A 22,226-nucleotide genomic window follows, 5' to 3' on the forward strand; every position below is an offset into this window, starting at 1 on the left:
CACTTTAGTTTTCAAGGGTGTCTATAAATACATGATAACAGTACAACAAACATTTGTGCCTGATCTTCAATATGCTTCAGTCCATCAAGGCACTTTAGGCCTGATTTACTAAAGGTTTGCGTGTGTAAAATCACGTGCAAACTTCCCTCCCACTGCAAAAAAATGTCCAAGCTGATCTGCTAACGACGTGCAGTGAGGATTACATCTTTCAAATGTGCAATTTAACTCACGTCGTCCATTTTTGCGTGTTTTCCTGAATGCATATGTAATATTTGGAGTTTCTACTCGAAGGTGCAAAATACTGGGAGGGGAAATGCAAATATATACATTTAGCACCCGCAATGATATTTACTAAATCTGAAAGTAGAAACAGGAGAAGTGATTGATGTGTATTTTAGTACGACTGAAAGGAACCTATTAATCAGGTGCGCATATCGTTTTTCCATTTCTGAGTTATTGAATGAACTGAATGACGATTTACAGCCAACAACAAAGAGGAGCCACGAAGTACCAGCAATTAAAAAACGTTGTTTTTTTTGTTTTTGTTTTTTAAGCAACTCAGCATTTTCCTGCCTCTGGGTCGTTCCAGCGTATCTCTGCGGGAACATCACGCCCAGTCCCGTTAGTCAGGTGTGACGTCACAGGTGCTGAACGTGTCCCCGCAGAATTCACAGGTACATAAGGGTCCGGAACAGTCGCGAGGCTCTGAATGAAACTAATTCACCTGCTCATCACAGAAAGATCTGGACCTGCTGCTCAGTGTTTGTTGGAGGATCTCATCCACCGTCCTTCCTGTTTTATTTGCCGGCGTTTTATTATTAAGCCTTTTTTTTCCCGCCTAATATCTTGCCATCATCTCATAATTTTTTTCCCACAGTATTGACTTCCTCGCTAATAAAACATATAACGTTTTGTTCTTGTTATTTTTATATTTATTAAATTTCAATTGGATCAGATTTCCTTTTGCGGTCGCTCTGTTTTCCATTGCTGGAATCACTTTAACACACGCAAACCCTTCATTTAAATACGGCGATTTGTACCTGATATCAGTGACGCAATTACTCTGAGTAAATCACCCGCAAAACGGGTGCAAAATAAATGTGCAAACTTTTGGAATATACACGCAATTTAGTTCAGGTCCTTTATTGTCTTTCCAGATTATGATCAACAGATGTTACATCCAGGAAAACGCAACAGCTGCAAATAGTCATCCAGCCTGAGTGTGAATGTGTCATTACACTACACCATACAGTACATTACCGCTCTTACCCTCTCCGTGTACGTATTAACCTGCTTTGACTGCGTCTGCTCTGTAGCGGTAATGTTTGCACTCTACCCCTAACATGCACTCAGTAATGTTGTAACATCAGGTTGGGTAATATAACATTTTATATTTTGCACATTGATTTATTGACTGTCAAATTTGTATCTTATTTTTATCAACATTATCTCTAATATTTCTCAGGCCAGTGGTTTTCAACATTTTGGCTCATGACCACATTAAAAAGCTTCAAAGAATGCATGCACCCCCTCCTCACAAGCTGAGATGACCATTTGTGAGCAGAACCCTGAAAATTGTTGTTCATAGCCATTGTGGACAATATATGTTTTGTACCAGGTATTCATTGGTGTATGTCAGTTCTGAAATAATGGTGCCGCTGGACAAAGGCTGAAATAATCAGACTTTTAGTCTTAATGATCTGTTTCGCTCTCAACGTAATGCATTCTACATCTCCCATAATGCAAAAGAAATTCATTAGATCCTCCATTATGAAAGAAGTCATGCCTTTCAGCACTGACTTTGTGACATAATTATTCTGTCAAACCTGAGATCCCAATCTTCCCTATAATCATGGTTATTTTATCAGGCTTTAAAAAACTCTTTCTGAACCACAGAACGCTTTATACAAATGTTTTCAAAGGTCAAGCTTGACTCCTTCAGACAAGTAGACTGTACTTCATGTGGATTGGCCCCTCTTTGCCGTGACTTTCAAAGTTATTTTATAAGTCTCTAAAGCTTAAATTGTGTCCTCCTGACCTGTTCAAACGATAGGAAGAAGATGAAAAAGTATACTGAATCCCTTTAAATGTCCAGCAGATGACAAGGCAGTTTTAAATTCGGGCAGTCCTAAAGGCCAAAGGGGGGTCTGGCCTGGCAGAGCACAGTGCACCTAATAAGGTAGCTGCTGAGTGTATAACAAGGAGCTGTGTAAGATTCAGAGACAGGACAGCGAGGAGGCACATAGCTGAAGAACAACATGAAAACCAAAGCATTAGTGTTTACAGGGTCTACCAGTAAGTAGTAAGTGGAAACTAATTATAGCATCGGACAGACTTCTTTCTGCAACTGCTCATCAAGCTCAGCAACAAGGACGCTGGTCAGAGATTTTGCATCGGAGCCCTGTTGGCGGAGGTCTGTTTGGAAGGACAACAGTCAGTGCATCACTTCAAGTGGGTGCTACATATGGCAGAATGGCCGTAAGGAGCCAGTCAGTGACAGCATGCCTGGAGCTGGCGCAAAGAGAGTGTAGAAGAGTGCATCAAAGATTTTGTGGTCTGATGAAGCCAGAATCAAACTCTTGTAATTCAAAGGGCTACGTCTAGAGGAAAGCGGGCGCAGCTCATTAACCATTTAACACAAGCCCTGCGGTTAAGCATCAAGGGTTTAGCTTCATGTTGTGTGAATAGATCCAGTGAGGTCAGAACGTCCTGCTGCAGATTGTCATAACACCCTAGAGACTGAGTTAATGCTCCCTTGTGGCTGTCACAGAAAAGTATAAGGTACAAGCAAATCATAGAACCAGAGTCTGCATGCCGTCCGTTTACATGTACTGTCTTTTTCAGCATTAGTGAGTTTGAGATGTGACCGAGGCAGAATGCTGAAGTCGTAAGTGCTGTCAAAGATGAGATGAAGATGTAGAGAAAAGAGAAAGACCAAATGAACCGAACATGATTAGAAATGCTACTTTAGCCTAAAAATACCTTAAACCTAAAATGCTATTATTTTTTAACAAGCTATACTTGAAATTAATGTCTCACATTATTTATTTACTACATCATTTAATCTTCAAATGCCTGGTGTTGTCCACCACACTCGAAACATCTAATTTTAAGAAAAAAAGCTTCCTTTTTTTTCTTTTTCCAATTTGAGTTCACTCAGTTGGAATTTAAAGAAGCGTTATACTATTCTTCCTGATAAGTCAAATATGCCAGAAAAACCAATTCAAAGTCCAAACTTGAAAGGAATGAATCGAGTCTCCCTCAGATGGAGGCAACAGAAGATTCACAGAATTATATTTTGTTCTTGCCTCAAACTAAATGAACTGCTGTGGAATTGGAAAGAGAATGGAGAAGAGCTTGGGCCATAATAACAACCACGAGACACAATTTTGCTCGACATCCTTATTCCATTTAAGAAAAGGGTTGGTTGTAAAAACGAGGGGAAACCATTAGCTTTAAATTCATTTAAAATTGAAGGGAAATTGTTCAAAAACACTCTAAACTGAGCTGTTACTGCTAAATGGAGATTTTCTTACGAGTTTGCTTTGTGTCCCGATTGAAATTACAATTGACAGCGGTCCATTATTGCTGAACTTTTTGTCCTGTAATTATTTTAATGACAATAACAACTGCTTCAAAAGTTATTTTACAGCAATTTACTGAAAGAGGAGCATGACTTTGTCCACGCTCTTTTAAGAAATTGCATTTTAATTGCAATATGACTGAGTGACGTGACTCAAAAACTCTCCATTAGCATGAACAATGTTATTTTAACAAGGAGAGGTCATTTGAAGTTTAAAAAAAAAAAAAATTCATTGAATTAACAACAGTTTTGAGTATTAAAAGTTTGGGCTATTAGTCGATGTGAAGCCACATCAAAAAAAGCGTTGTCCTAAATGAAAGTATGAGATAGTACAGGACCCTCACCAAAATTAGATAAAAGCAATCGTATCATAGTGAGGATGATTGGACTCTGAGAGGAGATAAAAGAACATTTTATGATAAGAAAGCAGCTCAACAAAACAAGCTCAGCACAGATTAAAGTCCCATATCTGAAATAAATGCATTTCCGATGTGAAAAGGGGTGGGAGAAATAGAATCTAGTATCAGATGAAGGAAAGGAGGCAGTTGATGGCCGGTGGAAAAACATGTAAGCCTATGATGGAGGCCAGAGGGCGAGTGAAGAGATGTGTAAACCTGCTATTAAGGCTAGAGGGCTGTCGGAGGCCAGGGGATGCAGTTGATATGAACGCAGGCAATAAAGGCAAGGTCAGAGACAGAGGGAGAATAATTAGAGCCTGTGGTGAAGGCTGCAGGACGGTCAGAGGCCGCCAGGGATACAACTGTTGCAAGAGGACTATAGTAAGACCAAAAACAGATAATAACAAAATAGACTGAAAATCAGTAACCACCGCCAGCAGCATGCTGAACTTACCTCAGGCAAGATGTGTAAAGAACAAGCTGCAGATGGCCAACAGCCCAGTTGTTGAAGGGAAGAAGATGAAATTCCCAGATTAGCTGCTGAAGCAGCAGCCCATATTATGAAGGAGGAACCGTACTGTTGAGGGCTTAGACAGAATTTTAGATGCACTCGTCTTAAGTACTACTGAATAAACCACGATGTAGACGTAAGATAATAATCAGGTGTTGAAGTGAGAGAAAACCGTGTGTCTGAGATTTTCTGAGCTTTAGAAATTTCAACATTAAAAGGACAAAGTGGGGAATCCGTGCCAGCAATAATAATCCAAAAGAGCCCTCTTTGATTTATATTGTTGGAGGAATCTAATGTAGAATTGGGGATAATAAGAAAAACAGTGTTCAGTGAAACCCATAAAAGGGTCAATAGTAATACACAGTCTATTGGAGCATCTACACAGGGGTTGAACAAGCCTTTTTGGAGAATGGATAACATCCTGAGGATAATTTCAAGGGTCATTGGTTGTTGGCTATTATGTATTTATTAGGAGACTAGCGTTCCTTTAGTTTTAAAACAAGAATTGATTCAAATAGTGGGTAAAACACTTGGATCGCGAATCACTTGGATCACTTGAATTGAATACCTGCCATCAACCAGGTGGAATGTGGGGGCTTTAAATTTCTTTACATCTTTGCAATGGCAAATACAAACACAGTTGAGTCGATAATGGGATGAAGAGGCCCCCATCTACTGAGACTGTGCCGAGAAGGTTGAGCACTGACGACGCAAGGTCAGGTTGGTGGGAAATGAAGGAGCAATCTTGACGAAATTAAACACGTGGCGAAATTAAGACGACAGAGCAGGTACAGCACCTGATGGTTTATGGAGAGAAATGAAATTAGTCATCTCACAGATTTGCTGCTGTTTTTTGAACGGGCTCAAAGCTTTCCTCTGGCAGCTGTCAAGAGTACTGCCACTCATAGACTGGTTGCGGTATGAGGTTTTTCACCAGAGAGGGGAATACTAAAGTGGCAACGACGTCCGTCCATCCCGGAGCGGACGGTTTCGCCTCGGTCTACGAAAATTTGGTGCAAGTGCGGAAAAAACCTTTGCGCTGCACCAGTGGGGCCGGGGAAACGGAGCCCACGGCCTTCATTGCTGACAACATGAGATCGGGCCGCAAGCTTCAGAAAAAGATGGTTAGCAGAGTTTGAGTCAAGACTAACCATGACATCATGAGATGTAGTTGAGCTTTTAGCTGAATGTAATGTTGCTGTAAGTGAAGTAAAGGTGCAACAAAACCCTAAAAATATTTTTTTGGGGTTATATTGATAAACGTTGACAACCCGACAGTGGCGAGAAAGGAATTAGAAGCTCTGTTGCTCATCGCGCTTGCTTTCTAGGCTAGACCACTAGCAGCTCTCCTGCTGATACAGTGTGTGTGTGTGTGAGACAGATTTTAGAATTTAAATATTTACCTTTTTATATAGTAAAATAGTCTATCTTGCTTGAACATTGTGGATCCTGTTAAAAAAACAAAACAAAGTGTCTCATAAAAGCATTGATTGATTGGTAGATTTCAAGCCATGGTGGCAGGTGGACAAAAAAAGTCATTTCCAACCCTGGTCATGGAGTACGTTTTTGTCACCCTCCTTCAGGTCTCTGGCTTTGCTCTGAATGTGCACACAGGAGCGTTTCTTTACTGAATTGGCAGCACTTTCTCAAAAGAAGCTGGTTTCACGCTGAACTTCAGCTTCTGCAGATAATGTTAACTCAGTACAAATTAGCTTGCGTCTTCCTTTTAGAAATTGCTTCTCCCATTTGAGCTCCAAAAGGCTGGGGGCCTGAGTCAAACAGCAGATTTTTCTCTGTTGTATTTAGAAATGGATTTTCTCTTCAGGATTTCTGCTGTTTTGCTAGCAGCCCTTTCTGCTGACATGTTAAGATATCATATTTGCTGTATGTGTTTGTCATGTCACCTCCAAGTGTGCCTGGCTTTGACCCATTTCTTTTCCTTTATCATTCATAGCTCATCGCATTTGACAATGCAATTGTTTCAAACCAGTCCTCCATGCTGGCTGGGAACACACAATGTTGCAATACTTGTACCTGTCAGTTGTTCCTTGTTTTTTTGTGAACCGGCTGTGAAATGGAGAGGGTCATCTGGGTGTGAGTGGATGTGGGTGCTCCGTCCATTGCTTTGCGCTTGATGAGAAGTTTACCAACTGTTATCCGTTGTTCAGATAACACAGTGAGCATTCTTGGGCAGTAATCTCAACAAAGGAATTGAACAACACTTTTGAGTGTTTTCCTTTCGCAGCTGAAAGATGCAGGTTCCCTTTGTGACCCCCTGGTTTCTCAGCAGCGTCAGAGCCCACAGAGAGACCTGCTGAGTAAATCTGTCATTCTGATTGGAGAAGTAATTACGACCACAGTGGCACACAATGGAGGAACCGTGGTGGAGTGCGTGTGGTATTTGTATGTCAGGAACTATTTGTGGGGGGCTGAAGATGGTTATCCATGTTCAAAATTTAAAGGTTGCAAAAGGGCAAAAACGTGGAACAGCTTTTGTGCAGCTGCCACATCTTCTCTCGTCTTCTTGATGTTGTGACTGCAGGGGAGATTAATTTTCCCGAGACGTCACAAAACTCTTTTGTCCTCTCCTTTTATTTAATGTCACAGAACATACGTGTAGTCACAAAACGATTCACAGCGGTACAGCAAAGCAGACAGAGGAAATGGCTGACAGTTTCAAGCAGTTTCAATGGCAAATGTCCGTCAGTGAGGCTTCATTGCATGTGAGGGGGTAACGCGGCAGATTTCAGCCTTCTGATTGAGTTAATAACACAAAGAAATGTTTAACACATTAATCCAAATGAAAATGTAACTCTTAAGGTCCTCATGATTGCATGTGTGGGTGTTTGAGAGACAAAGCCCAAAAATCCCTTCATAGGTCAGCTGTTCAAATATCACATTGTAATTTGCTCGATTATGTGAAATAAAAATCAGCTCGATCAAGTCCGAGTCGACTGATTGGAGGGTTTGATCATTTTCAATAATGTACTTGAAATTCAGCCGGGAGATCACGAGTTTTCTGCAAAAGTGTAGAATTAAGCTGAAACATAGCTGCTCAGGTGTGTCTGCAGCAAGCGAGTCTACTGAAGTGTGACCGAAGGGGGACATAGATTTCAGACAGTGCGAGGGGGCTATAAAGTGGCCACAAATTAAATATGGCACATAAAGTTATGCTGAGTTGCATGAGAAGACTGAAACCACTCTGTTTTTATGATAAATATGAACAACCATTAGTCAGGTAGCTTAGTTTAGCACAAAGACTGGAAACGGGGAAACAGCTTGCCTGATTCGGTCCACAGGTAACAAAAAAAAAAATCAAACGTGGAGCACCTGTAAAGCTTTTGAAAGAAATTGTATTTTCCAAAATGTCCAACTTTTCTTTTTTTATCGAATAAATCACACAGTGATGTCTTTGTGTATCATAACCATGCTGGGTGGTGCCTCCTCCACTCTCCTCCCTCTCAGAGCCAGAGTGAGAACGTTTTGAACGGCATGAGAAATTCTCAGCAGGAGCTCCTTCAGCCCAACTCTGTACTCTTTTCGGATCAAGCAATAGAGTACTGGGTTCAGACAGCTGTTAGCATGAGCTAGACACACAGTCAGGGGGAAGGCATAGGCCTGGGCGTTGTAGAAGGCTTTATTGAAGGGCACCAAGTCAAATTTGATCAGCACCCCCCACAGCGTGAGCGCCTGGTTGGGCAACCAGCAGAGGAAAAAGGACAGAACTACAATGGTGACCGAGCGGGTGACCTTGGAGCGGCGGCGGTGGCGTCCTCTCTCACACTCCGACCTCTCTGAGACGCTCCCACTTACCGCGCTGCCGACAATGCGCCGGCTCAGGATGAACCTCAGCAGGAGGAGGTAGCACACAGAGATGACAATCAAGGGAACTACAAATCCCAGAAGGACCTTCTGTGTTTGATAGAGTCCAAGCAGGACTTGGGGATCCCAGTGACCCGAGTCGGAGTCAGAGAACCGAACCAAGCACAGCTCGTCGTCTGTAGAGACCTGTGAACACAACATCAGAGGATGGTCACCCAAAACAGAAGGCATGTACTTTAAGGAAAGTAAATCAGGATTGGGGCTCGCTCGATTCTCAACAAACCTGGATTGTGGTGGAGTAGAAAGCATGAGGCAGCGTAGCCACCAGTGACACCACCCATATGGCCAAACTGGCCCACTTGGCCTGGGTGGTGGCAATCCTTGGGCTGTCCATCTTCAACGCGGTAATCAGGGAGTGGTAACGGGTCACACTCATGGCAGTGAGAAAGAAGACGCTGGCGTACATGTTCATGATGGTGACCGAGCTCACGATTTTACACATGACTCGGCCGAAGGGCCAGCGGAAGTCCAGCACCGTGTCCACGGCCCAGAAGGGCAAGGTGAGGACGAACTGGAGGTCTGTCAGCGCCAGGCTCATCACAAAACAGTCGATGGAAGATTGGTGGTTACCGCGGCGGCGGGAGTGAAGCAGGAAGAGTGCCAGGAGGTTTCCCACAAGCCCCAGGACACACACCACCAGGTAGACCAGGGCGATGAGAACTCGCACCTGTCGAACACACAGTGGCAAGGGATGAGCGACATGGACAAAATCAAATATCCTGATGTGTTTGACCAAATATCTCCATATTTATGTTGCGTCAATACTGTAAGGACCGTTGGGGCTGAAACTAAATATTTACACATTAAGATTTTTGATAGATAATTAGCAGTAATGTCAATATAATGTCTGAAGGAGTAAAAGCAAATAATAGATCAGCTAAAACAGTCTAAGTTCAGAAAATGACTTTATTGTAATGCTGCCTTCAAAATCAGGAGACAACAACGACGCCATAACATGATATTACCATATCCAAAATCTAGTCTCACAATAGCAATACTGTATCAATATATTTCCGAGTGCCTAACAACAGCTTATTTATCTTGTAGCCTAGTTTCTGGTGTTTAAATGGTCACAAAAGTGCACACTAAGTAAAATGAAGGAGTAAGAACACCTCCAATCACTTCCTTCCAGCAAATGTTGACATGATTTATGCACATTTAGTACACTGTTGCATGAATCATTTAGTCATTGGATCCAGCTGGATTTTTAAAAGAAGGTAGTTAAACCTACAGCCAGGTTAGCGCTGTCTCCGTGCGGGTCCAGAGAGGACTCTTTAGAGAGGATGTGAAGCCAGCAGTTCAGTGACAGGTTAAAGGCTGGCAGGTTGGACGCCGCTCCTGTGGGGCTGACCAGTTCAGAGATTTCGTGCTCATCATCTTCTCCTCCGCACACGCTCAGAGCGCTCAGGGGTCCGGAGGAGCTGCTGTTGCTCTGCATGATCCCGCAGAGGTAAAAGGCGAGGAGTCACTTTGTAAATCAACTTCTCGAGTTCCCCTTCTTCTGCCAGGTTAACGTCCAGACTGCGGGTGCGTGGATTCAAAACTCCCCATCATCTGAGTCCTGGGTTTACTGTTCGAAGTCTCTGCCAGAGATCAGAGCTGCATACCACATCTATTCTCTAATGTCATTGTTTTTCCAAGCGGATTTTGTAAATATATAAAATAAAAAGAGCTGATCAGCCTACTTTTGCGTGATCAGCCTGCGGTCTGACCCGATCAGCTGCCTCCTCTTTCGGTGAAGCTGACTGCATCCTGAGACTGGAGGCTTTTATACTCGCTCGGCTCTCTTCCCACCGCTTGATGGCGCACCGTGGGCGCACACAGGGACGTTTCTGTCCATCTCGTCTCACTACATGACTCCCGTTATTACAGCAGCTTCTCGGCAGGTATGAAGCTTCGATGACAAAGTTCTTAGATTTTAACCTCAGGTGAAGCTTGGACACCTGGTCTGTGTCCTTTAAAAGATACAATGAAATACTTTAATGGGTTATTTCTTGGTGAGCCATGGGTAAACACAGAGAGAAGGCCTTACGGTTTGTTAAATAATTGAGCAGTCTGAGGCGCTGCAAAATATTTATAGTTTGCTGAATTGACTTCTCTCTCGGGTGGATAGATGTTTAGATAGCTCGTGTGTTGTATTGATAATTTCATGGTATAACTTTATTGTTTGTCCTTTTTTTTTCACTCTTTGATGGAACCAGCCAATCGGCCTCTTCAATGTTATGTCCAAATATCTCCTTCAATATGATGTAAAGATAAATTATAGAGGATGGTATTTTCAGAAAGGTTCCCATGCCTACTGGGGTTTGTTTCATGTATGTCTGAAATGACGCACATCAGAGGAATCAGAAATTAGACTTGAGACAGCTTTCAGTCTTTGAAGGAGCCACAGAAGAGAGAGAGCAACGTATGTCTGCATTTTTGATTGACATTTGTTATAGATCACTGTGGATATTCACCGTGCGTCACCGTGATCTACTGTGTGAGTATTAGAGAGAAAAGAAGAGAGAGACGGAGGCTAGAAAAATATCATTTTAAGTTATTTTCTCAAGCAGCTTCGCAGGTCAGCATTTGTCCAACAGCAGTGTCTTCAACATCTTCACACCAGAACTACTTTGCACCAAGTGATGTCCAGTAAGTGATCCTTGTCTTGATCTATTATCAAGACAGGTGGAGAAAAAAAAAAAAAAATCGTACACATGTTTTTTATTACTATTATTTCTTTGCAGTCAAGCACAGATTCAAAAAGTAGCAAAAATTTGCCGACAGTTCCTTTTTTTCCCTTTAATGTTTACTCAATATTGAAATGGACAAAAATACGGTTGAAGTCTGACCTGAATCTGACCTGAATCTCCCCTGATGTTTAAAGGCAGGACTTTAAAACATAGATACAGGGACATATACTGACATTGAATGCTTATTTTTCCCTTGTTTCATCTTTAGTCTGAATGAGTGTAAATAAAGCTGAAGTTAATATTTGTATGTATAAAGCATACAGAGAGAATCGTTTTGATTCACACTCTGAAAGGCAGCCTCATTGCTGCAATGCATAAAATATAACAGCAGTGAAAGGTTGAGATCCCATCAGCAGTACTGTGTCCTTATAAATAAATTAAAATAAACCTCTTGACTTTTTTTTTTTTTTAAAGCAAACCCCCCTATTATCCATTTTAATGTTTTTCATCACAAAGGCACCAATATGTCTAAGTGCCTGACTTGTACTTACAGGATTGAATGTTCTGCTAACACTCCCCTCACATGTTCATGACACCCCAAATAGCAAAATTAACCCTGGAAAATGATAGAATTTAATTATCTTTCCCTCCTCTGACCTCTCTCCACCCTCAGGTAGCAGCACCTCTGCTCATCTCTGAAATGATTATTATTCTGATTGAATTTCTGCCTTCATGTAATACTCCTTATCACTACACCACAACACACCTGAAGCTGTCTGATCAATAATTCATTTCTAACTCTTGGCCAGTGTGGAGCATGACTTAAAAAAAATTTCAGGTTTGTTGAAATCATTCTTTTTTTAAAAAAAAAAGTTGTGTCCACCGTCTCAGTTATCAGCTTAAAGAAGAGCTTTCACAGCGGATTGTTAAATCAAAAACAGTCATGACTTATGAAACACTGATGTCGCATATCCAGATCACCCAGCACAACACTATCTACCTCAGAAAAAAACAAAGCCACGAACACCAGCCAAACTGAAAGAGTGCTACCAGGTCTGTGAGGTTTATTGGCACAGCTTTGAGCTAAATGCTAATGGTGTCGTGCTAACATGCTGATGTAATGTTAGTGCATGATGTTGACAAACTACAGCTGACGGTAATGGGAATGGCATAAGGTTTACAGATTATAAAGCAGGATAATTTGACTGGGGGTGGCACTGGATGAAAGTTCAGAGGAACCAAAGTATTACACTTCATTCCTCAGTGGACCAGAAGAGTGTGTGTAGCAAAATTCCTATGAATGGCAATCCATCCAATTACTGTCCTAATATTTCATGTTATGTCATGTTCTGACCTAAAAATATAAACCACAGCAAAAGTTAGTAGATCACCAAAGTTATTAGGATTTAACCTTTGGGCACCACAAAAGATTGTATAATTTCCAGTTAATATTGAGGTATTTCATGGACCAAAGTGGTGACCACTGCCACTGCTAAAGGTGTATTCTATTTGTTAATGTACTGCCTTCGTATTTTCCCCTCATTTGAAATTATGTTTTATGCAAGTATGATCACAGAGTGAGGATTAGATTGAATTCAATCTGAAATATCTCATCATCAGCTTCTTCTAACCCAACAGATGTGCAATGTGTGTGTGACTACAGAATGTGAACTCCACTCTTTTTTCCATTAGGCTGTGACTCCCCCAAATTTCCCAAAATATGATCAAGGAAATGACCGTGTTGTCCTCATTGGCTCACAGCTCTGACTGCAAAAATTGACCCATATGCCAGTAAAAATTTTAACACATAGTATGCAGAAAGTCTTGTGGGACTGCCTTCAACTGACATTTAACAGTGAGCAAGGGCTACAAAAATAAATCATGTGACCTCAATGCTGCCCTTATTCTTTGGCTCATTCTAGATCATGTACTGGTTAATATGGACAGAGATTGGTACTGGTTAAATTAATCCTCTAAAGTGAGAAGTAATTTAGCAAGACATACACAATATATGGCTTCACTGAAATTAAAAACAAAACTTCCAGGTGCTTCCAAAATTCACTGGAGAAAACTTTATATCTCTTGGGCTTTGTCAGAATCTCACTGACCTCTTACAAAATGCACCTTAAATCCTTGTCCTCGTTTTTCAAAATATACATTTAAAGTAAATGATTAAATACAGCAGTGAAAATATATATTTACATTGTTTTACAGATCATACATGCCTAAATAATACATCAGCAATACAAGCAATATATGATCCACCAGACGCTAGAGGCTTTTTTTCCCCCAAATGTGTGTGGATAACATTCTCAACATCCCCGGCTTGAGAGTGTAGATTTCACATCTTTTAACTGAATGTTTGTTGTTGGAGGGCTCCCACAACACTTCACTCTCTGCAGAGAGAGACAGATGCTGAAAAGCAATTAAACTGTTCATTCAGATGCTGTACTTGCAAGCAAGCCTGCACTCCTTTGCTACATCTTTCTTGTCTGGGGAGATCAGTGATTGTCCTGGTGCCTGTGATCCTGGAGGTGAGAGGAGGGGACAGCTCCCATGGGGAAATCTGTCCAGGGCCAGAGCTTCTCTGTCAGGCTGCGCAGGGCTTCAAAGCCACTAGAGATGTAGAGGAGAGGAAGAGGAGGAGGTACATCTCGTACTTCATCTACCGATTGCAGGGAGCGGGAAGACACTGTGAAGCAGAGATGCAGCGGAGAGGAGTGAGTGTGTGTTTGTGAGGGGGAAAAGGAAGTGTGTTTGAACATGCATTTCTACAGACCTTTGGTCTCTGTGTACTCTGCCTGGCTGAGTTGGCTGGAAGGGTCTGGCTGAAGATTTGAGGAAATGAGCAGAGAGAATGAAAGCAGCAAAACCTGGACATAAATACAGACAACAGGACCAAAAAAGAGGCCAAGTACAAAAAACAGGGATTATAATGACAGGAAAAACAAGAACGAGAAGAAAGGCAGGTATTATGCATAACCTACATAACATTTTGCGCAAAAGACGAGTGTAGGTGCTACACAAATGTTTTACTCCATTCAAATCTGAAAGATGAACACAGCAGCAGTCGTAGTAGTAGGAACACAGGCTGGGGTTTTTAATGATGTAATTAAGAACTGTAGTGTCTATTCTACATCTATTGCATCTGCATATATTATTGTGCTGTGTTTCAAATTCTCAATGTAATGTTGTGTTATACTATATCTCACCAGGATGCAGGTTCCTCTGTGTGTTTTTTTGCGGGAGCTGTTGGGAAGGAGCGCCTGTAGCCGGCCTAGCTGCTCCAGCAGAGCACTTCAATACAAATACAAGATGAGAGAGATTGTGTAAAAGTTTCACATACATGGGGCCATAAATGAAATACTGGCTTCTTATTTTTGAGCATCTGTGATCAGTGGCAACTAAAAAATTTTTTAAAAAAGTGATAATCATAATGAATGTGAAAGTATCTGTCTTCTTCCCTCATTTTGCATCAATTCACCGCAGCTCTCTGCCAGCGTCAGGCAGAAAGCAACACAATGAGATGACATAATGAAGGTGAAGCAAAGTCGGGAAACGCTGTGTGAAAGTTTAAAATTGGATGTGGTTTGTATTCTGGTAAGACGTTCGTCTGTCTGGATTTTCAACAAGTAGAACGTTTTCTAAGCCAGGTTGTCAGCGAGGGAGGGGCTGAGGCCATATCAGTACACAAAATCCCCAAAACAACTGACTGACAATTTAACTCATAACAAAGGGACAAAATAGAGAAGCAGACATGATGCACACGAACAATTTAGCCAAAGCCTAGCAGATTTAAGGCAGAGACGAATGGGCAAATAAAAAAGAAAACCTTGACAAAATAGTCATGGCACGATTTTAGAGGGGGATTTGTTTGGGTTTATTGTTTGTATTTAAGATTATGCCCACATCTCAAACACAGTAAACAAACATAACTGAAATCTGAAGCTGATCTGAATTTGTGGTGTCAAACAGTTGGTTTGAGTGCTGAACTGACCATTTACTAAAGTCCCTCCCTCTAATAGTAACCATCCAATCATACCTTAGCCACCACGTCTAGGCACTCTGTCAAGATTATCCATGCAATATCTCAAAGCAGTGTGCACGAGGCTGTAGTTACAGGGATTCTCGCAATGTAAAGATGTGTTATCTAGTTTTTCTTTTCGCAGGTGGATGTTGGGGTGGTGGAGAGGCTGAAAGTACAGGCGGCAGTATTGACGCGAAGCAGCAGTGTCGTTGACAGGCAGGAGAGAGTGGAGACAGGGTAAATTCTGGAGTTTAAAAAGACCACAGAATTGGGAGGGTGTGTATGTTAGATGATTATGGAGTATGAGACCTGTTACATGGTGTAGAGTGGTGCAGCTCGAATTGACTGCCTGAACTTGCTCATCAGCATCGCTGCATTTGTGGGTATTTACATTCCAACAAATTTAGCCAATGTTGTCTATTACTTTTGCAAAATACAACCCTCTTGTAATATTAAAAATGAAAGCATCCAGTTTGAAAGTACAATAAGTAACAGTTTTATACATGTCACTTCTGGAGTGTAGCCTTTGGTTTTGGGAATTTGTGATGGGCATTTTTCACAAGTAAAAAACAGATCAATCAACTGATGATAATGATCACAAGTTGCAGCCCTTGTTGGCTCATTTGGGGACTCACTTGTTGGTCTCCTCCATCTGCTGGATCTTTCTCTGCAGCTCGAGGTTGTGGGCACTGCATGCAGACATCCTACAGAAATAGACAGAGAACAAGCGTTGGAGGGGAAGTACAGATAAAATTTGGAAGGAAGGGCATCAAACAATATTGTGTTATGATGTTTCATTGCCTCCTCTCTTTCTCTCCCTCTCTGCCAATATCCGTCTGCTGTATGTTATCTCGCGCCCCATTCTGTCATGCTGGGACTCCATCCCAGCCCCCTCCTTCTTCTTCTGCTGTCTCTCTCGTTTCTTTTAGTCATTGTGAGTCACCCACCATTATGACCCTCCACTGATAATGACACCCTGTTGATACGCTCCGTTTGCTTCTGGTTTAATTACCAGCAAAGGCTGACTCTGCTCAATGGAAGTGACAATCTCACGGCATTGTGAAACATTTATTATCCAGACCCAACAGAGCTCAAGCTTTAATGAGCTGTCGATAGCACACTACAAAACTCCTATTAGGGATTTTAGAGAAGTATGAGCAGACACAAAAACGATTGCTTTGTGATTTTAAGGCCTTGCTGTAAGTTCAATCAATTTCGTGTTCCTTTTTGACAAAAAGTCAAGACAAACAAAATTGTTAACAGATTTGAAATATTATCAAAAATTAAACTGCATTGATGTTTGTCCGTCTTTAAACACCAAACTCCAATCACCTTATTCTGCTTGCTGCACTTGTGCTCCACAGCACCTCAATATATTCCCATCTATCTGAGATGGCTCAATAATGGGTGGTTTTATGAGAGTCCAAACAATCTGAAGCTCCGCATCAGATCTAAAAACCCTACAAATCCCCTGGGGAGGCTGATGAATAATAAGCCTGGAGGAGTATGACAAAACAAACAGCTTTTGCGACAATGCTGCGCTGGCCTTTTTGAGAAGATTTTAATGAATCCAACTTCATGCTTTACCACGCCGCCTTGTTTGTGGAGGTTCGATGGGTTGGAACAGCCAACGTGTGGGAGGCTGGCAGAAACCACAAATTTGGCAACAAAAGGGTGGCTGGGCTCATTCTGCACAGCATGGAGGTAGAGAAGAAGGAGGAAGACGGCAATGAGCTCCGTCTTGGCACATTCTCCTGCGCCTCATATTGTAAGAGGCTGCATCATCTTAAGCTTCTGCTTGATCTCTCTCCCAGCTGCAGCACAGAGCAGTTTAGCTGCTCTGTTGTGCCATTTTTGCTTTCATACAACTGACCCCAGTGATTTAAGCATCCTCAGTTTGTTTCTCTGGAGTTTTTGGTGGTGTGCAGAGCAGCTTTAGTCATAAGTTATGATCCCCCTTTTTGACAGTTCTTTTGTAGAGCTGTGTGTTGATATTGTCCAGATATTGAACAGCTGTCTGTTGTTTCTGTCGTGTTTTGTCACAGAATTCCAGATGAGTATATTTTATGTGCAGCTCTCGCAAATCTGTCTACTTTTTTTGTGAGTATCCGGTCTTTCTTTGTTTGGTCAGCCATTACAGTCACCGCCATTCAGTTCTTTGTCTTGCAATTCAAAACAAACCAATGGTATTCAGTGAATTTGGTATAAATTCCAGGTTTCAACACATTAAAGTGCTTCCATAAACTCATTAACTTTAACAATGATTATTTAAAATAGCAAAATAGAATCTTTTTCCAAAAGTTCCCTTTCTAGCCTGCGTCTGTTTGGTACATTTAATTAAGTCTATGGCCAAACAGTGTTTCAGAGCACAAACAAATTACTGCAGATAAAAATGTAATTTACTAAGGCCAAGGTGTGTAGAGATAATGTCGTTGTGAGTGAGGATGGTTGAGTGCTGCTGGCTCCTACCTTCCTTCCAGACTATCAACATACTGCCTCTTCTTCTTCCGACTTTCTTGAGCCGAGCGCTTGTTGCGGATTTTCCGCCGGATCTTCTTCAAAACCCTCTCTTCAATCTTGTCAGGGAGATGAAACACAAGGGAGGATAGGGACAAAACAGAATGAAGAAGAAAAGGGTAAGTGAGATGAAACAGGGTTGAGAAGAGAGGCAAAACTGGCAGGGGACGTGTAACTGGGGATACAGATTTAGATTCAGAGGCGTGCATGAGTGTGTTAGTGGATGTGTATGGTGCATGTGCGTGTGGAGACATCTGCCCTACATATGTGCATGTCTTGCTCATGTACCTTGGACAGGGGCAGTTTGCCGGGCAAGTTTACGCCTTCTTTCACCAGAAGCTTCTTCTCATCCTCATTAAGTACAAGCTCCTGCAGGGAATGCTGGGGGATTCGTTGGGCCTGTGAGCCAGATGGACAGAATGTTCCGATTATGGAGCGATGCTGACGAGCAAGGACAGTTTATTTGGTGCAAAGAGGACTGTCTGTTTTTTTAGAGCAGGAGAGGTGACCAGACTTTGGTTTCAAATTCTACAGAAAATCAATGGACCGAACAGTTAGTTCAGATCATATTTATTTATTACACTGGGAGTGAATTCTTTTATTCAAACCTGCCATTGGTCAGAAAGCTTGACAAAACTCTACTTACGTTCTGTCTCAGGTTGGATAACAGCAGGTCCTTCACTGTGAGAGTATGGCTGGAAGGTAGCAGGGTTTTTTGGTTTGTATTGAGGTAGTACGCAATTCCAAACTCCTCGTGGAGACCACCTGACTCCCAGCCTACATATTGAACCAGAACAAGCAGTAAACCAGCAGGTGATGATTCACAAAATTGGCTCTATTTGCAATTTAAACAAAAGCTGCCAGGATGATTCTGCATCCTTCTGTGCTTTACAGAATGCTTGATAAACAAACAGTGCTGTGCAAAAGGGTTTTTAGATTTGAGACGTTTAGATTCTTAACCATCATGCGGTACTATCAGAGAGGTATCTGATTGGCCCCAGATTCATTCTGCAGCATGACAACAACAACTGCAAAAATACAGGCATAGTCTTAGATAACTACCCTGAAAAACAAGAACAAGGAGTCCTGCAGGAGATGATGTGGCTCCTACAGAGCCCAGATCACAACCTCATAGAGTCACTCTGGGGTTACAAGAAAAACATAAGACAATGAGACGGACTAAATCCATGGAAGAACTGCAGCAAGTTCTCCAAGATAGTTGGAACAACCTATCCGCCTTTGCCCAACACGATTGTACAGCCCAGTATGTAACATATTTCTCTGTGGAAAATCTTTTGTGTTGTGTTTACTCTGTCAATTTTGAAGTATTTTTGGCTCGAGGGAGTCAAGTATCAGCACCAGGGAAAAGGACCGTTATACAAAAGAGACAATTTCATCACGTAATGAATGACAATATCAAAATCTTTTTTCCTTACAAATGTTTAGAAATGGGACAACCAAATAATTTGTTCTTTGAAAGGACATACTATCTGAGGCTCAGTCAATAGCCCTCATTACCCCACAACAGAAAGCATGTGTCTTTTTTATCTGGCTCTCCAGTGCTCTGGTTCACCTCACTCCTCTCGTTTATTATCTTGATATTTGTTCTTATGATTGAAATAATCTACTTTACAGCTCACTCAGTTTTGCAGATGCTTCTTGCAAACATAAAATACATATTTTACCACTTTCCTACTTAAATCTAGTCTTACCCAGATCAATGGAAACATCAGACATTTTTTCATTAGCTGGCAGCTGGTTCTCCAGAGATGGAGGCTGAGGGAAAGCCTGCATGTCAAAGGCTGGAAAAGCTGTGCCAGAGATTGGATGAGGGCTGTCTGTGGGATCTGTCAGGGGGTCCTCGTTGATGCTAGTGTCAGTGGTGCTGTGTGACCACAGGGGGGACGCCGGCACAGAGGAGGAGTCGCTCCCATGCAGCAGGGCTTCCAAGAAGTCATCAGCACCACTTCTCTCGGGGCTAAGGGTCTAAAGAGAAGGACGGTTATGTATACATCATTGCTTGACACCATCACTTCCAGATTCACAGACTTAATCAGATCATTGGATTCCCACACACAAGCACAGAAATGAACATAAACACACTGCAGGCTTTCAATTCCTTGAGCTCATTGCCGTCTGCCACACTTGCAATCATATAGCAGAATATAGAATCAAACTGCAAATTAGATCCTATACAAACTAGATTGAGCTCAGTCATGCATAAACCCACCTCAGAATACAGTTCCCACATAGTGTAATGAGATTCAATATATTTGTGGTTGTGATTATTCTGTCCCCTGAGTAACTCAGTCTCAGAGCAAACTGTGCACAACAACCAGTTTACGTACATCATTAATTGTGACAGTCCACTGTTGGTTGCTGTTTGGTTCATCTGTGTTTCTGAGCAGAAGGTCAACGACATCCATCCCACCTAGCACCTGAAACAAGGAGTAATAGTTTTAAAAATTGAGAAGCTAATTTTCCAACTCTCTGCTTGGTCTTAAATATTATATTATCTTCAGTAGGAGAGTTGAAAACTTGAGTTGCTCAAGGTCATACTTCAAATCATTAATCAAATCAATTAAATTAAATCAATCACATCCACTTTTGCCTACTTTAACAAAAAGTTTTCTTTAAGCCCATTCATTTTGAATAATTCTTACACAAAAAGCAATACTTGCACTTGATGATCTTACCTTGTCTGTAGTCAGCGTCATAATTCCGCCAGACAAGCAGCTGATGAAATTTTAATTAAATTATCCAGCAAAAAAACAGCACACAACCGGATCAATATCTTCCTCTGTGGCCTCAGTGTCTAGGAGAAGTGCCTGAGTCTGTTTCAAGGGACAAAGTTGAAATACCATATTAGACAACAGCTTTTCCCCAACCCAGCTAATCATTGTCCAATCAGTGCTTAGAAGACAGCTGAGAGAGCCAATTGGCACAAAAGGCAGACTCACCAATAAATTCATTATTCATTAGTTGACGTTAGTCATAGGTAGCCCAGAGAGTGACCTTTGATGCCATCATGATAAGACAGTATTTATTTGTTATGTGCTTTCACATTCATTTTTTGTTGGACAGGCTTAATTTATAGCTAGATTTTTAAGACTTTAATAGGACTTTAATTTAATTTAAAATGATTTTTGGCTGAACCCAACAAAAAAAATCTGTGTTACTCTTTGCACTTATCACTAAGAATCAAAGGAGGTGCAGAACAAAAGGGGGTTTTACCTAAATTTACTGATTATTTAAGGCAGAGAGGTTTAGTAAAGTCAGTGGGAAATGTGATTTTGTTTTAATTTATTGATAGATTCATAAACTTGTCACAGTACTTCAAACTCAGTTGTTTGACTCAGAAATCAGTGCAGAGACCTGCTCTGACTTGCAATATTCTTATTAATCAATATTCTTAATGAGACAAAAAATACTTTGTTGCTCTGAGTCCTGCCCTGGACATGCATCTTCTGATTCTTGTCATGTTTTTAAGACAGAATGTAGACTTTTCTACTGAAAAGTCACAAGATTTCAGACTGTATCAGAGATAGAAAGTTGTCTAACTTTGGGTCACTTTGAGTCAACTTTCTTCTTTTGAGCCATAGACAGTTATCACAGCCTGTATTTAGCTGAAATACAGATTATTACTTACAAGTTTTAGTAGTAAACATTTGAGGTATTGTTGATGGACAATTTTCTCAATTTATTCCTTAGAAAGGTGATTTGGTAATTAGTAATCACACTTTTAGGAGGATCAATAATTGCAGTTTTCAAGGCTTCAAAAAAATGTTGATGATGGACAGCGATTGACTCTGAAAAAGATTTTTCAACAAACAGCTTAAAACATTTTTAGGAATGTTCTTTGGTAGAGTATCAAGATGCTGGACAATGTTTTACAGTTAAGCGTTAATCATTGCCAACATATTTCTACCAAGTGACCATAAACGGGAGTTTAGTATTTTTCATGACATTGAACTTCTGATGACTGATCTAATACCTTGAATTTTATTAAAAGTTCAGCATGCTAATTATGGGAATAAGTGTTTCAGGTCTAATTGGTGTGGAGGGATTTGGCACTAAGAAGACTATTTTCCTTATTGGCATTGCTGGTGATGATGTGAAGAGCAGAAGGGGTGCCTGGTCCTTCTTTGTCCTACATTGTAAATGTTTACTTACTTATAACTATGCCAAGGTAAAGGGACACAAGCAAAAAAACTATCCAGTCAGTCAAGCCTGATGGTGAGTCTGTCAGACCTTTTAAACTCACTCTGAAGTACATCTCTTATTTTCACTTATTTTCTAGTTAAAAAGCTGAACAATGAAAAACAAAATTGTTTTTTTTACTTCTTTATAGCAGAACGATCTTACTGCGCCTCCCTGTTTCTTATCTTTACTGCCATAATTAGGCGCATCTGTTTCGTGCTATTTCAAAATATACACACCATAAAGTGGAAGATATTACGTAATGTGTTCTCCGAACAGTAACACAAGGAACATGCACACTTGCAGAGATGTATCTCACTATTATCACAGTGGGGAAGAGATTCTTTCAGTAGCAGAGCTATTACACTCCTCTGCAGTTCAGAAAAAGTAGAATCAACAGTCTGTTCTCTAGTTTCTTTCATGAATATGATCA

The 22,226-nt window shown here is 41.2% G+C and overlaps 2 protein-coding genes across 2 annotated transcripts; both read right to left on the reverse strand.

Annotated features, from left to right (window-relative positions):
* Window positions 1–7,078: 7,078 nt before the first annotated feature.
* LOC138202826 (relaxin-3 receptor 1-like) lies at window positions 7,079–10,098 on the reverse strand. The gene is made up of 3 exons (XM_069157113.1): window positions 9,606–10,098; window positions 8,598–9,041; window positions 7,079–8,500 (listed from the first exon to the last, which is right to left on the reverse strand). The coding sequence occupies exons 1-3, from the start codon at window positions 9,810–9,812 to the stop codon at window positions 7,889–7,891; spliced, it is 1,263 nt and encodes a 420-aa protein (XP_069013214.1). The 5' UTR covers window positions 9,813–10,098; the 3' UTR covers window positions 7,079–7,888.
* A 3,452-nt stretch (window positions 10,099–13,550) lies between these two features.
* On the reverse strand, window positions 13,551–20,310 carry LOC138203232 (cyclic AMP-responsive element-binding protein 3-like protein 3-A). Its single transcript, XM_069157983.1, has 10 exons — window positions 20,290–20,310; window positions 19,942–20,031; window positions 19,306–19,579; window positions 18,240–18,370; window positions 17,882–17,992; window positions 17,546–17,652; window positions 15,712–15,780; window positions 14,262–14,346; window positions 13,829–13,922; window positions 13,551–13,741 (listed from the first exon to the last, which is right to left on the reverse strand). The coding sequence occupies exons 1-10, from the start codon at window positions 20,308–20,310 to the stop codon at window positions 13,551–13,553; spliced, it is 1,173 nt and encodes a 390-aa protein (XP_069014084.1).
* Window positions 20,311–22,226: the final 1,916 nt, after the last annotated feature.

This window comes from Embiotoca jacksoni, unplaced genomic scaffold, assembly GCF_022577435.1.
Source record: "Embiotoca jacksoni isolate LCO1_2020_lvr unplaced genomic scaffold, fEmbJac1.0.p SCAF_22, whole genome shotgun sequence".
In the NCBI taxonomy this organism is placed as follows: Eukaryota; Metazoa; Chordata; class Actinopteri; family Embiotocidae; genus Embiotoca; species Embiotoca jacksoni.